Source organism: Panthera onca, chromosome D2, assembly GCF_046562875.1.
Source record: "Panthera onca isolate mPanOnc1 chromosome D2, mPanOnc1 haplotype 2, whole genome shotgun sequence".
Lineage (NCBI taxonomy): Eukaryota > Metazoa > Chordata > Mammalia > Carnivora > Felidae > Panthera > Panthera onca.
Genome location: NC_138349.1, coordinates 6027220 through 6043039, shown reverse-complemented (window position 1 = coordinate 6043039; position 15820 = coordinate 6027220). Strand labels below are relative to the sequence as shown.

At 49.2% G+C, this 15820-nt stretch overlaps 1 protein-coding gene and 1 long non-coding RNA gene across 2 annotated transcripts in view; both read right to left on the bottom strand.

Annotated features, from left to right (window-relative positions):
• The window catches only part of CD2H10orf90 (chromosome D2 C10orf90 homolog), a 270251-nt gene that overhangs the window by 62844 nt on the left and 191587 nt on the right, over nt 1-15820 (bottom strand). Inside the window, 1 exon segment of the mRNA XM_060641211.3 lies at nt 2401-3523. Coding sequence (XP_060497194.2) covers nt 2401-3523 — 1123 coding nt within the window.
• LOC144613210 (uncharacterized) overlaps nt 8930-15820 on the bottom strand; it is a 28929-nt gene continuing 22038 nt past the window's right edge. Inside the window, exons 2-3 of the long non-coding RNA XR_013550593.2 lie at nt 12085-12176; nt 8930-9615 (exon numbers count right to left, since the gene is read on the bottom strand). This is a non-coding gene — a long non-coding RNA (uncharacterized LOC144613210). The remainder of the gene's footprint in view (nt 9616-12084; nt 12177-15820) is intronic.

The following is a 15820-nucleotide window of genomic DNA, read 5'->3' as shown; positions in this document are numbered from 1 at the left end:
CCTGGGATTTGGGGATCCTTCAGATAAAAAGAATCAGATTCAGTAACTATGAAAACATGAAGACCGCTCACGGCAAGTGGAGCCACAGGGGGCCGTCGAGAACGCCCCGGACAAGATCCCAGTTGGGGACAGGAAATACAAACAGCTCCTCAGAGTTTTAATGAGCGTTGCCCCTGTCAGAAAACACTTGCCATAAGGCTCGAAAAGCTCTGTCAAGACGAAGGTCGGCGAGCTCCCCCTCGAAGTGCTGGGTAGCTTAGCACACGACAGACTGTGATGGTTACAGCCCATGAGTGGTGCTTATAAATCTCAGGCAAAACTGCAACAGCCTGGACAAGAAGCACATTCTTGGCACCTGGGAAGGCATACGCTCCATCGCAAACTAGGTTCTGAGTGCAAAAGTATGAAAGTACGGGGCGGGTCGTGTGTGTGAATGAATGCGTGTGCCTATGTACACGTCTGAGGCGTGTGCCCAGAATGGCGAGCTCAAGGTTCTGTGGCTTTGAGCTTGATGACTGAGGGATCCAGAGTCACAAGGACACTCTCACTCACAGATTTCACCTCAGGAAAATAGAGCAGAGGGTTTTTTTCCAAGCTAGAGGGGACCTTCCAGAACACCAAATGCCCCTCTTCTCTAGCTCCCCAGACGCAGAAACAGGCTCGGAGAGCCAGGGCGGCTTGTCTACATTTCCCTGCGCTAGAAAATACGAGATCGGTAACTCTAAAAAAGGTGATCTGGCCTCCGTGAAGATCTTTCCTCAAATGATCCAATGAGACCACGTGATTCAGAGCCACTCAAATCCTGCATGTGGACTCTCTGGGATATGGAGTTGTTCTGAGGGAAGTCGGCCCACAGGAAGTAGAATTCGTTCATACTGTTGGCCTAAGAACATCAGTTACACGAGCAGCCATTCCACAAAGTCAAAATCAAATATCTTCTCTGCACCAAAGCCAAAAATAAGTTGGGGTGGGGGGTGGATTTTCTCTGTTCATGCTCCTCTATTCCGAAATCAATGTTTGAGACCTCGCTCTAGTGATCTTTAAAGACCCTTTCGCGAAGGTGCCGTAAATCCGAATGATTATTTCACACCATGAGACACAAGAGACACAACCTCAACACCCGGATATGCTCTGGCGTGGGGGTGGCAGGCATATAACAATGTGGATTGTACGTTTCCAGTAATCTGTATCAACAAGGAAAAGGAAGTGGTTGACTTGAACAATTTCTTAAAACACTAAATCGAGGCCCAGTTTTGCAACACTGAGACAGGCTTACATTTACTTTTTGCAGTCAGCCTGTCAGACTCAGAGGCATTTCAATGGTCTAATCAACCTGAAAGCCATGTCAAATTGCCTTAAAAATCTCTGAGCATTCAATATATACACTCTTGTTAAAATTAATTACATCATTTACCATTTCTACGCGCATTATTGCTTAAAGTGTTTTACAGCCATTTTTATTAATTAATAAAGCCTTAATGGACAAAAATTACACTATAAAATTATGGTGCGTATGCTGCATTTCCAATTTTACTACTATTATCTTTAAATATTTTCCCCAAGTGGAAAGTCACTAATTCATAAATCAGAGTCGCTCGCAAAAAGCAAAACTGAAAATTGGAAGTTTGTACAGAGAACGAAATCTGGCCTGGGGCTAAGACCTGCTCTCCTCTTCCCTGACCTCCTAAGAGAGGTGAAAGGTACCCAGGGCGGCTGTCCTTGGGAATTCTCCCTGGCCTTTGCAGTGGCAGAAATAGCAACAAATTCTAGCCGAGTTGCCCCAGAAAACACAACCAAGGAAGCAGAAAACTGCGGTTTTTGCTGTTTCGCAGGTAGAATCCCCAGTGTGCTTCTTTTTGAAAATGTCCCAGAATTACTAATCTCCCCCTCACCCCCCCCCCCACACACACAAGAATTCTAAGACCAATCCATAAATACCAACTATCTGATTGAAAGACAAGAAGTACAGCCCTCTAGACGCCTCCAAACCCTCAGATGTTCAGACCAGAGAGACAAGAGCCTCGGGGAGTAGACAGCACTTTGCCCTCTTCACCCTGTTTTGGAACATCGTGGACCTAAATTAACTTCATTTGGGGGCTATCGCCTCCTGCTAGTTACATGGCAGGGTGTGGCGCTACCATTGGAAACAAAACTCTGAGGGAAGGTCTCTTACAATCTAGAAAAGTATCTGTGCATATCTAAGGAAGACATCAACACCGAGCCATCAATCGCCAGTTGAGAGCCGAGCAGACAAAGCAATGCTCCTGAGAACCGCTTTTTGGAACAAGTTACGTAGAAGAAACTCACTATCCACCTTGGCAGGGCACTTGCATAGATTACCCGACCGATGGGGACCTGTCCTTGGCGGCCCCACCTCCCGAGGAGGGGAGCGTCCCTCACCTGCTGTGTAGCTCCAGCCAGGAATGTGAATGGACAGCTGGTTGGCACCATCACCGGCGTGTCGAGCTGCGCAATCCTCTTTCCCTTTTCTTCCAGTGACCTGGTTGGCTCCCACCTCCGAGAAGGCTGTATTTTCCAACAGAGGTGAGCCACTCCAGGGACAGGCGCTGGGCCGCGAATGCACCTGCTCCGGCAACGGGTTCTCCTTCAAGAGACTTTTGTGCAAACCTGGGTTCCAGCGGGGGCCTAGGAGGGTCTGGTTCCCCTCCGTGAGCTCCGGCTTCAAGGCTCTGCTCATTGGCCCTCCGTTCTCTGTGCCATCAACTCCATCTGGTGTCAATCTGTGTGAACTACAATTTAGGTGGAGCGACAGGACCGACCTGTGCATTTTAGGGCCAGCAAGTTGAGGTTGCTCGATGGGGACAGAGAGGGACCGGTCTAGATAGTAAATGGAATTCGGACACTGCTGAGACACCCTGAGATGGATGCAGGAGCTGAACACCAGCGGCCTCTTTCCCGACCGCGGGGCCCCTGGAGGAAAACCGTTCTCTCGGTTGTCCACATTGGTGACCCAGCACTCGTGACCCCCGCACGGCCGGGGATGGGTCTCGGGAAGCTTCAGCGTCACCACAGAGCAGTTTCTGGAGAACTCCGTGCAAGCGAATGGTCCATGGTGCGGGCGGGGATAGGTACCCCCGGCCGGAGCAGAGGGGTCCCCGAGCAGAGCGCCCTGGACCGTGCACTTGGTGCACAGAGGGTCCCCCACGGCCTCCCACGCCAGGGCGCTGGCTGGGGGGCCCACGCGCCTGGCCGTGATGGTGATGGACGCAAAGCCCCTTTGGGGGCCGCTGCACGTCTTCTCCTCATTGGACGGCAGCTCGGGGTCAGGTCCCGGCTTCCGCGCAGGTGTCTGGATGGCCCGCTTGCCGGGAAGGAGGGCGAACGCCCGGCTGATGGAGACCCCGCTGCGGGTCGCCCGAGATGGCTTCGCGGGACGTGCGTGCAGAGCGGGCGCGCAGGGCGCGGGCAGCGCCGCCCGGTTTGCCTTTGATTTATTCTCGTCAATCAGCTGTGAAATGACTACGGAGGAAATCATTTTTGGGTTTTGCGATGCCAGAGTCTCCTGCAAATGGGAAAAGACGGCAATTATTCAAGCAGTCCATTGTAACGCAGGCAGCGCACTCTCTTTCAAGGCCCAAGAGGACGTCCGGAACCGTGTTCTCGTCCAAGGCCATCTGCCCTACACACCTGACACCACCTCTGCGTGCTCAGGAAGGCAGAACACCCAGATCCGTTTATGAAATGGTTATACCCTCTGGAAATCATTCTTCTGACTGGGGAATGGGTTTTCTCTGCTGGGTACCTAACCATGTTTGTGTCCCTGGGTATCCTCGAATTTCAATAATTGCCTCCACCAGGCCCAGGAGCACCTGAATAGAGGCTCACAGCCTCATGGGGGAGGCAGGACCCAGTTCTAGAGCAGGGCTGGGACTTGGGGGCACCGGTATGTGTGAGAGAGGAGTCCTCCCTCCTCCACGGGGAGCCCTCTCCCTGCCTGGGTCCCTAACCCCCTAACACAATCTTCCGCCTTTACTAGCGTAGACTGCATTTCAGTGGTTCCCCATGCATGCCATCATGGGGGTCAAATCCCAGACAGCAGAACAAGAGAAATCAGACACCCAAGCTGGACAGTTACCTAGACTAACACAGCGACCGTGATAATCACTTATCAGCAAGGGGAGGGGCACTGAACCAGACAGGTGGAGCTTTGCCGCATGTCAGTGCCCAGGGGCATGTCAGTGCCCAGGCACGGTTTCTGTCCGGTAGAGGGATCAAGGTGTTCCATGCTTCCTTACCAGCAGATCTACGTCCAAAACGACACGCTGAGATTTTTAAGAAAGCATCTGACCAGGTCAACACCAGGCGGAGGAAGCTCTCCCGTCCCGGTTTTGTTTTTAACATGCGTATGCGTAAACCATCGCAGAAAGCTACGTGGGCGACTGCCTGCAGGGTCACGGGCCCCCATTTTGATGCTCGTTATCCCACACGATTAGAACGAACCCTTGCCTGGAACTGCACAGGACCCCAAATAATACGGTAACGACTCAATTCCCACCGCGTGCGGAGCCTGGAGGCTTAATTGGTGCTCAGCAGGTAGGCGGCAATTTCCAAGCTCCGAGGGGCCTGAGAATCACCTGGCCTGTTACAACTGCACGTTCCCCAGGCTCTGGAGGTTCGGACGGTGCGGGTCTGTGGGCGGGGCCCAGGCATCTGCGGCTTCACCAACACCCCCATGAGCCTGGGTAATTGATCCGGGGAGCACGCTTTGAAAAACACGAACAGAGGGGCACCTGGGCGGTTCAGTGGGCTAAGCCTCGGCTTGGGCTCAGGTCATGACCTCCCGGTTCGTGAGTTCGAGCCCCGTGTCGGCCTCTGTGCTGACCGTGGGGAGCCTCCTTGGGATTCTCTCCCTCCCTCTCTCTCTGCCCCTCCCCCCCTCAGAATACACATTTAAAGAACAAAAAAGAAAAACACGAACAGACCGTGAGACTGCCAGGCTTTTCAAGGATGGGAAGCCCTTGTGTTTGATGACAAAATGTTTCTCTTTCCCTACGATGTGATAAGAAAGCACAAAACTTCCTTTTCTTCAGAGCAGGATTAACACTCATTTATGCAACTAATGTAATGCTTTCCTCCACCCGGACTTCTGACGAGGGGCCCAGCACGTGTGATCTTAGCACCCCGGGCTCATTGCATTCTTACTGTTCCACGCGGGAAGACGGTCCGCTTCTCTTTCTTGGTTTTTTTCTTTTGTTTTTCCTGTTTCCCAGGGCAATCTCTAGCACCTTACCCATGATTCGATGTGAAAGATACATGGGAAGATGGAAATTCAAAAGACCACACGAGACAGGTGACAAACACACAGAGCCACCTTAAAATTTACTTCGGTTCCCTAAAAATCAAAATATCACGGCTACCTTTTCCCAGATGGCTAATGGGAGCTCTGCCTGCGGCCTCGTCCTCAGCGCTTCTCAGCCCACATTGCCCACAACAACCCGGGAGCTTGTAAAAACCCTCAAGCGCAGGCCGCATCCCCGCACCATGACGTCAGAATCCCTGGGGGTGGGGCCCAGGCATCAGCGTTCTTGAAGTTTCCAGTGTGATTCCAGCAGGCAGGGGATGCTGAGAACCACTGCCAGATGCTTCTACGACCCCTCTGTCTCTGCTTCCAACGGCGCCCCCTCCATGGCTGTAGTTTGCATACAAGAAAATTACAAGGCCCCTGGTGCCTACTGCATGCGGTTTGACACGGTACGAAGCCCCTCCCACTTGACACTTAGTTCTGATAATAATTGAGCCTGTGCACCCCACCCAGGGTATAATCATCCCTACTAGGAATTCCTCTGACAACAGTCTCTGGAGGAAAAAAACCAAATACTCAACTTGGAAAGCGTGCTGTATTGGTCTGATTTTAGACTTTATTGCAATGTCTCCCAAAGTTTGGGCCAGTAACCACTTGCATAAAAAACACCTGGTATTGATGGGTGGGGGGGGGATTTTAAAAATGCAGACTTCTGGGGGCACCTGGGTGGCTTAGTCGGTTAAGCATCTGACTTCGGCTCAGGTCATGATCTCATGGTTTGTGAGTTCGAGCCCCATTCGGGCTCTGTGCTGACCGCTCAGAGCCTGGAGCCTGCTTCGGATTCTGTCTCTGTTTCTGTCTCTCTGCCCCTCCCCTACTCGCTCTCTGTCTCTCTCTCTCTCTCTCTCTCTCTCTCTCTCAAACATAAAAAATAAAACATAAAACATTTTTTTATAAAAATACAGACTTCTGGACCCTTCCCTCCCCCTCTCTAGACATAGGTGAATCAGGATCTCTGGGGTAAGACCCAGAAGCTATGTATTTTTTTGTTTGTTTTAAAGCTATTTACTTATTTTTTAAAAACTTTTTTAACACTTATTTATTTTTGAGAGAGAGACAGAGCATGAGCAGGGGAGAGGGGGAGAGAGAGAGAGAGGGAGACAGAATCCGAAGCAGGCTCCAGGCTCTGAGCTATTTGTTAGCACAGAGCCCGACATGGGGCTCGAACTTCTGAACTGCGAGACCATGAGCTGAGCCGAAGTTGGACACTCCACCGACTGAGCCACCCAGTTGCCCCTATTTACTTATTTTTTTTAAGAGCGGGGGGGGGGGGGGGGAGAGAGAGAGAGAGAGAGAGAGAGAGGGAGAGAGGGAGAGAATCCCAAGCAGGCTCCTCACTGTCAGTACAGAGCTGAACTCAGAGCTCAATCTCACAAACTGGGAGATCATGACCTGAGCTGAAATCCAGAGTTGGATGCTTAACCCACTGAGCCACCCAGGTGCCCCCAGAAGCTATGTTTTTAACCACACATATGGTGAAAGGAATGCCAGGCCAGGACTCAGACCTCCTGGGGCCCATCCTGAGCACACACTGGAGGGGCACCCTGGGGCTACCCTGGGGTGGCAGGTGCCACTGTAGGAGGTCCTAGAAGCCCAGGAGGATGGGATAGAACCAGCCGCCATCTCGTTACCTCGGGCCCGGCAGACACAACTGCGACTCTGGGTCCACCAAATGCAAACGGACGAAGGAAGAACAACGACGACTGGTGTGAATTTGAACTTAATTCTGAAGCTGGGGCATCGCTCGGTATGTCAGAGCGATGCCTGACATACCGCTGTTCCTGAGGGAGAAATGCTAACAGAAGTCCAGTCCAAACAAAAGTCTGTTTGCCTTCTCTACCTTTCCGGGAAGTTTGGGACATCAAAAACAATGACAGATGTGAAAGTACACACCTGAAAATACGAACATGTTCTCTAACTCCAGGGTATGACTTTTTCTGTGATTTAGCAGAAATCAGAGGATACCTGAGGTACTCAAACGTATGGAAGGATGAGGGGGCATGGGGGCATTTATGAGGAAGGCGTTTGCATTTATTGGAATTACATAAACGGAAAGAACCCGTCACGTACCCAGTACACCGCAGTTCTGTCAATGGGAATGTAGAATGAATGAAACCTTTTTAGATGCAAAGTCTGTCATTATAACATAGGGTCGCGATCGAACCCTTTATTAACTCATCAGAAATATCTACTGATCATCTACTACCTGCCAGGCTGAGGACACCTCTTGGCCCCATGGCGTTAACAGACTGGCGATAACACCAAGCAGGTAATCCAATTGTCGGGACTGCGATTATTGGTTAAATCTTACTGTGTTTTTTCAGATGTTTACACTCCGCTTTGACAAAAGCCCCATTGGATAGACTGAGAAACGTTAAAAACGAAACACTATACTCTTTGCCAATTAATATGCATCCTAGACTCATATGGGAAGTTCTCTCTGTCAGATCCTATTTTCTCATGAAGATCCATTAAATAATTAAAGTTGAGGTCCAACCTCTTAAAAATTCGGGCTGTTGGGGGTGCCTAGGTGGCTCATTCGGGTGGACGTCTGACTTCGGCTCAGGTCATGTCTCACAGTTTGTGAGTTCGAGCCCCGCCGTCGGGCTCTGCTCTGACGGTGCGGAGCCTGGAGCTTGCTTCAGATTCTGTCTCCCTCTCTCTTTGCCCCTCCCCTGCTCACGCTCTGTCTCTCCCTCTCTCAAAAATAAAATAAAAACGTAATGAATAAATAAATACCCGGACTGCTGTAACAAAGCATCACAGTCTGAGTGGCTCCAACAACAGAAATATTATTTCCTCCCAGTTCTGGAGGCTGGAAGTCGGAGGACAAGGGGTCAGCAGGGATGGTTCCTTCTGACTCTTCCCCCGCGCCCCCACCCACCACATCTTTGCATTTTCTCCTTTCAGTGTCCTAAATATCCTCCTCTTACAAGGGCATCAATCATATTGGATAAGGCCCACCCTCACGACCTCATTGAACCTAAATTACCTCCTGAAAGAGTCTGTCTCCAAACACAGTCAGACCCTGAGGCACTGAGAGTTAGGACTTTGGCACATGCATTTGGAGCTGGGGGGAGATACAATCCGGTTCATAACAGACTACAATACACCACTTTGTGTCCAGATCTTCTTCCGGGGCTGGGAAACCAAGAAAGACAGGACACACAGGTGCTAGTCGATGCTCCTAACTTGGCCCACTGCTTTTAAATCAGGGCAACTTCTCAGAAAAGCAATCCCTTCTTTCACATCAAATATCTTTCCCAGTGAAGCTATCCCAGGGTGCCACTCCACTGTCCTTTATACTGGGTTAACTGAACACGGCTTTGGGGAAAAAAAGGTATCTTTTATCTAAAATAAGATTAACTGATGTAAGATTTGATTTGAAAAGAAAATAATCTTGCATTTAAAGTAGAATGTTCAAGGTCAGAGCAAGGTCGAATGAATAGCTGTGTATCGCGTCTTGCTCTGGCAATAAATCACCCGTTTCCTGACCATCCTCACACAATACGGGCATCTGTACATTTTCTTTCTCATAAATGCAGCTTTAAGACATTGATTGCTTTTAAATGTTTCAAACATGATCTTGGAGGGCTGGTAACTGCTTTCCCAGTTTTATTCATCTTACTGACTGCTTTTAACTTTATATTTATGCCTTAAGGCATATTGCTAAGAAAGGCACCATCTCATAAACCGAAGGAAGAAAGAGATGAGTGGCGGATGGTCAGACATGGGATCCTGAACCGCTAGAATGGGGATGCTTCCATTCTTGTAGCAATTTATTTCTCCAAAGGATAAGCATCTAATCCAACCTGTGGCTTTGAAATCTATATTTTCCTCCACTTGACAATTCTTCCCTTTTCCAGGGTTGCTCTGCAGCCTACAGCTATGCTCTCCAGATGGATTCTTTGGCCCCGTATCTGCACGGATACACTCCGCAGTCACCTCCGTGCTAGCCGCAAGCATGCTTACTCCTATTTGGTGGATCCAGAATCATCACCACCAAGTCCTCTGTCAACCTAGTGGTGTTTCGTCAGGGACGTAAGAGTGTTTTCAAACATATGAGTTCTCTCTGGCATGTAGCAGTGGGGAAAGGCCGTTTTAAGATAAATGGAAGCAATGGAGTCTTCTCCATTTCCGTCCTGAAACTTTTGTCTTTCCACGCACTTGCAAGAAACCAAAGGACTTGGTACAGTGTAACATACAGCAGTGAAAAGCTGGAAGGAATCCAAATGTCTTGCTTAAAAGGGGATCGGGTAAGTAAATCATGGCAGGCACAACTGCATCGTATTCTGTAGAAATTAAAAATAAAGATTACAAAGAATTTAAATGCCACGGGAAATTGCCTGTGATAGAATGTTATGTAATAAAAGAGAGCTATAAAAGTTGATATGCATTATAGTTGTACGTAACAAAAAATTGCACGGGAAAAAGAAGGGAGCGAAATATATATAAATATTTTCTTACGTATTTCTATATTTTCCTAAGTGTCTACATGGTGCTGCCATTGCTTTTGTTATCAGGAAAATTTACACGTTGTTTTTTTAAAAGAAGAAAACTCTGTTCCATATTTCATTCCTTTTAAATAATCACTTGGTTGAAGAAGTGCCTGCATATCATTTCTACAGCTTCGACGAATTTTGAAAGGGAAAGTGATCAATCTTGTGCAGGCTCAGGAGGAGAGGCGGAGATTTATGGCAGTTACCAAGGAAGGGCATCCGTCGGGGGTATTCCGTCATGCACACCGTCTTTATAACAAACACACGGGGACGAGCTTTAAAAGCTCAAAGTTGGGAGGGAAATTTGAAAGTCACGCTACTGATCTGATCAAAGTAGATGGTCCAGATCGTTCCAAAGCAGAGGCTTAGAAGGTGTGATTTCTGAGTTCTTGAATTCTGTCACAGATAACGACCGTGTGTGTGTGTGTGTGTGTGTGTGTTATAGGGATCCAACCACATAGCCCCAACGATCTATATCACTGATAACCAAACTGATTAATTTTAGCATCAGATGCTGGAATTTGCCAGCTCAGCGTGAAAATCAGGTGGGAAAGATCTTCAGCTGGTATCTTTCTTCAAAAGAGTAGCAATCGACTTGATCATTATCTTGCCCTTCTTAACTGGGTACCTCCTTTCAGGGATGGTTCTCAATGATCCACTGTTCCTCCTACTCATTTCCCTCCCTGCAACCTGAGGTTCCGGCTCTTGCTTTCCGGGAACAAATTAATTATAGCCAGGCATCTTTACATCCTCAGACAGCGAGCTCGGAGCTTCCACAGAGAAAGGGCTTTCAATATTGATGACTAGATCTCAGCAGCCAGAATAGCATCCTTTCTCCATTGTGTGGGAGTTCAGGCTTGGGGTCTCTGAAGGAAATGTCAAGTTTCGTTACAGGCAGAATTAAATCAAAGGATAATACCAAAGACAAGCATTTTCAGGGGAAAGATATTTTTCACAGATACCCTTCTTACTTTAATGTGTCATGAGACATCGATTCTTATAATTCCACAACCTCTTAGAATTACAAAAGTTCATGGCAGAATATCCACTCATGAAAGAGAACAGATGCCTTATAAACGAACCCTTTGGATGACGATTCTTTCAGGCAGGAAAGTCCATATTTTAAGATGTGTTAATTGGAGGGGCGCCTGGGTGGCTCAGTCGGTTGAGCGTCCGACTTCGGCTCAGGTCATGATCTCGCGGTCTGTGAGTTCGAGCCCCGCGTCGGGCTCTGTGCTGACAGCTCGGAGCCTGGAGCCTGCTTCGATTCTGTGTCTTTCTCTCTCTCTGCCCCTCCCCTGCTCGTTCTCTGTCTCTCTCTAGCTCTCAAAAATAAACAAACATTAAAAAAAAAAGTGTTAACTCGAACGAGTCTACCTTTATGGCCAGCCCTTTAGAGCAAGGGAAGAACAGAAGCCTGGAGCCAGACAGCATATGAGGTAGGAGATTCAGGGCAAGTCAACTACTGGAGCTATAGAACTTTAGTTTCCTCATCTGCAAAATGGGTATAATAATAATACCTCCCTCCCAGGATTATGGGAAGGATGGAATGAGTCCATCCATTAGCCAGAGCCTGGTCTGTGATACATTGGTAACATTAACCCTTGTGTACAGAGTGCTTTGTTCTCTAGAATCGGAAACATATCATTTCATAAATATGACCTCTGATTTTCTCCCTATTTCAGATTCCTGATGCTTTTTGCAGTTATAATGATGTGTACTAGAGCTTGTTAGATTTCCAATTATCTCTTCTCCACCTTCAAAATGCTGCACATCATTCTCTCTCTCTCACTCTCTCTCTCCAGCAGATAAATTTTGGTTTAAAATTGAGATTCAATCACCGTACTCTCCTATGATACTGCAAATTTACCAATTGTTGGTGAAGATTATAAAAGACTGATTAAATAGACACGGCATACTTTAAAATTTTTTTAATGTTTTAATTAATTTATTTATTTTTGAGAGAGACAGAGTGCGAGTGGGGGAGGAGCAGAGAGAGAGAGAGAGAGATAGAATCCAAAGCAGCCTCCAGGCTCCGAGCTGGCAGCACAGAGCCCGACGCGGGGCTCGAACTCACGAACCGTGAGATCATGACCTGAGCCTAAGTCGGACGCTTAACCGACGGAGCCACCCAGGCGCCCCTGCCTTAATTCAGTTTTGACTAAACTAAATAAAATGCAAACACATCATAAGTAGGCCCATGATCACGTTTTATAGTTGGCTGCATTTTACTGGCTGGTCTAGAAATTAGAAACATGTTACCTCGGTGAAGTCAGATTTCTTCTCTGTAACATCAGACTGAAGATTTTTAAGGGCAATTTGATCATTTGAACTGTACTGGCTGTCCCGTAATCCTAGGCAAAAGGAGATAATACGGCTACTTTTTAGTAAATGAGAGGATATGATGGAATCTAGAACTCTATGGTTTCTTGGCACCCCGTCAGGTATTATACTAGCCAAGGGTGTATCCAGTATATTCTGACTCGGGATGAAACCTTGTACATTTCCTTCTTTTATTCCACCCCCTCCATTTAGGCTCTCTGGCTTTATTATTATTTAGTTTATAATTAGGCTGCAAGATTCCTTCTTCCATGCTGTTGTTTAGGGTCCTAGATTCAGTAATAATTGAACAAGTTCGGACCGCTCACATTCTCCCTCATCCTGAGTTTACAGCCAGCAGGAGAGAAAAACACATGTAGGGGGTTCCCAGCACCACCAGAGTCAAGAAAAGGCTGAAACTGTAAGACCAACTTTTATCCAATCTCTTAACACCACAGTGCTCGAAGGAGCTGTGAGTGGCCCGGACGCTGACAGTGAAACTGCTTCGGACCGGCTGAGGATAATACCTGTGACACCACGGTGGGGACAGGTAAGACACTGTGGATAGCCCTCCACAGACACACCTGCCACACTGAGAGCAGAGCATATCATCAGAGCCAAGGGCACACGGCAGGGGGCCGGGAATCGTGAACCTGGGTTCCAGCTGCCCCACCAGCAACGGGCTTGGTAGCTGTGGACAAGTCTGTGGAACCGCTCTGTGGGATTTTCCTGTCCACCAAAGCCACCCTGCACTCCTCCGCAGCACCAAACAGGACCCACAACCCAGCAGCATTATGATGCCCGCCTGAGTGCCTGTTGCTAAGTCAGGAATGTATACCAAACACAGGAAGGAGGGTGAAGAGAAGAAGAGCCTGCGTGGTCCAGTCTCTGCAGCCCAGGGAACAATGTCGCCCTCACAATACAGATATTCTGGGGAGAGTGATTTTTCCAAAGCCTACGAAGAACGGTTCCCCAACGGCTAGTGCTGGCGATGAGGTTCTCTAAGTTAGAGAAGAGGGAGAAGCGGCTGTCTTCATCGACTCACGAGAAGGGCTTATGAAAAATTTACAATATAATTGAAATAACTTGCAGAATTTCAAGCATTTTACGGAGAAAATGGTACACTACAGCACTTTTAATCTTGGCAGGTTTGCAAGGGGATCATGGGAATTTCAAGGGCCACCACTGACCCATCCAAAGCCTGCTCGCGTCCCCTCTCATCCTTGAGTGACGACGGAGCCCCCATCAGCTCCAACGCAGATGTGTGGCTACACCTCCATCTCCTTCCGTTACTGAGGGACACAGATAGTCATCCAAGGTGACGTGCACAGACCACTTTCCATGAAGCACAAATATGAGACCTGAAAGATCTCACGGATTTCTCTGCAGGGTCGATGCATCGTGATGAGCTGACAATAAAGCTGATGAAGAAGGAAATCTCCTGGCTCTAGTCATGTGGCCTCGTGTTAAGAAGTCTGAAGTCAGCACAGGCTTTGGGGCCAGCTAGACCCAGAGCTGCAGCCCAGCTCGGCCCCCAGCTCACCTGCAGCAGGTGAGTTACTTGGCCTCTCTGAGTTTCTCCAGCCATAAAATGCAGAGACGAACATCTCTCGCCCAGCCTTGCCATCAAGGCCCTGAGGGCAGTGTGTATGTAAAGGACTTGGGCCGGTGTGGGATCTGGGGTTAACGTTTGATAACCCGCACTGGTTATGACTCTTAATGAGTCTGACCAAGACAGCACCATCTCCCATCCCAGCCTAGATGGTCGCTAGAGTCAGACCACAAGGTCCCAGGATCTCTAGCTACATGCGTGGCTTTGGGAAAGTAACTCCGCATCCCTTGGCTCCTTGTTGTGAAATGGGACATAATAATGGAGCCTACTTTAGAGAGGTCCTGAAAGAGATTGAGTGGCCTACCTAACCTGCCCTCAGCACAATGCCCAGAACATAATGACATGCGAGAAACATGAGCTACGGGGGAGGGGCATCACCCCCAGCAGGGAGGAGGGCCAGAACTGGGCCCAGACAAGCAGGGGCTGAGTCTCAGCACTCCGCGGCTGCTGCAATATTGCCCACCAACTTCGGGGCTCAAACAGCACAGATGTGTTATCTTCCAGCTCTGGAGGTCAGACGTCCAGTGCAAGTCTCACGGAGCTACAGTCAAGGGACTGGCTGGCTGCACTCCTTTGGGAGGCTCCAGGGAGAACGTGGTTCCTTGCCTTTTCCAGCTTCTAGATGCCGCCGGCTTTCCTTGGCGTGTGGCCGCACGTCACTCAAGCTCTGCGTCCATCATCACTTCTTCTCTCTCTGACCCTCCCGCCTCCCTCTTATGGGGACCCTTGTGCTTAGATTGGACCCACAGATAATCCAGGATCACGGTCCCGTCTCAAGGTTCTTAACCACATCTGCAAAGTCCCTTTTGCCAGGAAAGGTAGGATGTCCACCAATTCCGGGGACTAGGATGCACACATCCTAGTTGGGGAGACTGAGGTAGATGCATTGGATGAAACGTAGGGCCTTTAAAACAACAGATATAAGGTCTATGCAGCAACACGGGTAAGAATTCACAATGCACTGTTTATCGAAAGAAAGGGCTCAAAAACTCACGAACCACACAACGATGAAACGTGAAGACATACGTACGAGAGTTCACAAAACTGGTAAAGTTGGAACTTAAGCCACGAGCCTATTTTGGAGTGAAAATGAGGTAAGACTAAAGCCACAAAAGAGGATGTCTGATACGATGACCTCAAAGGACACGAGGAGGTGAGTTACGAGAGTGGTTAAAAGCATAGAATTTAGGAAAGAAAGACCCTGAATCAAATCTGTGTCTGCCATTCACCACTTGGTCAATTTAAGTAATTTGGGGGTAAGTTGGTTAAATTGTCAGTCTTGTTTTCCCAAGTGTCAGAGGAAACGAGACCCTGTAAGAAATAATGGGACGATGAATAGCAAGGCTGTTAGCGGAGTGCCTGGCGTGCAGTGAGGACACATCCCCTGTGCCTTCCCGCTTGACCACGGATGGAGGCCCCCGCCATCGGGTGACCCCGCGCTGGCGTCTCCAAGTAAGACAAAGCCGGGGGACACGTGGGGCAGGTTAGCAAGAACTACGGTAAATAGAAGTTTTGGCTTTTCCAGTAGCTGGCATCCATGAGTTTCACGGGAAAGGGGTTCACATCTCCCGTACAGAAGATGCATTAACCAGACCAGATTGCACGTGGCCTTGGTCTTGCTCCTGGTGCGAGGACAGGAAGGGGCCAGGCCAGTCTGCTCCTCTCCACAGTGGGAGCTGGCCTGGCCCAGACCTCCCCCAGGGGCTGGTTGAGTCCACTCCGCATCAAGAAATCGTCCTGGTTGGAGGTTCCGGAAGATGGCGGCGTAGGAGGACGCGGGGCTCACAGCGCGTCCTGCCGATCACTTAGATTCCACCTACACCTGCCTAAAGAACCCAGAAAACCGCCAGAGGATTAGCAGAAGGGAGTCTCCGGAGTCAAGCGCAGACTAGAGGCCCACGGAAGAGGGTAGGAAGGGCGGCGAGGCGGTGCGCGCTCCACGGACCGGCGGGAGGGAGCCGGGGCGGAGGGGCGGCTCGCCGGCCAAGCGGAGCCCCCGAGTCTGGCTGGCAAAAGCGGAGGGGCCGGACAGACTGTGTTCCGACAGCAAGCGCGACTTAGCGTCTG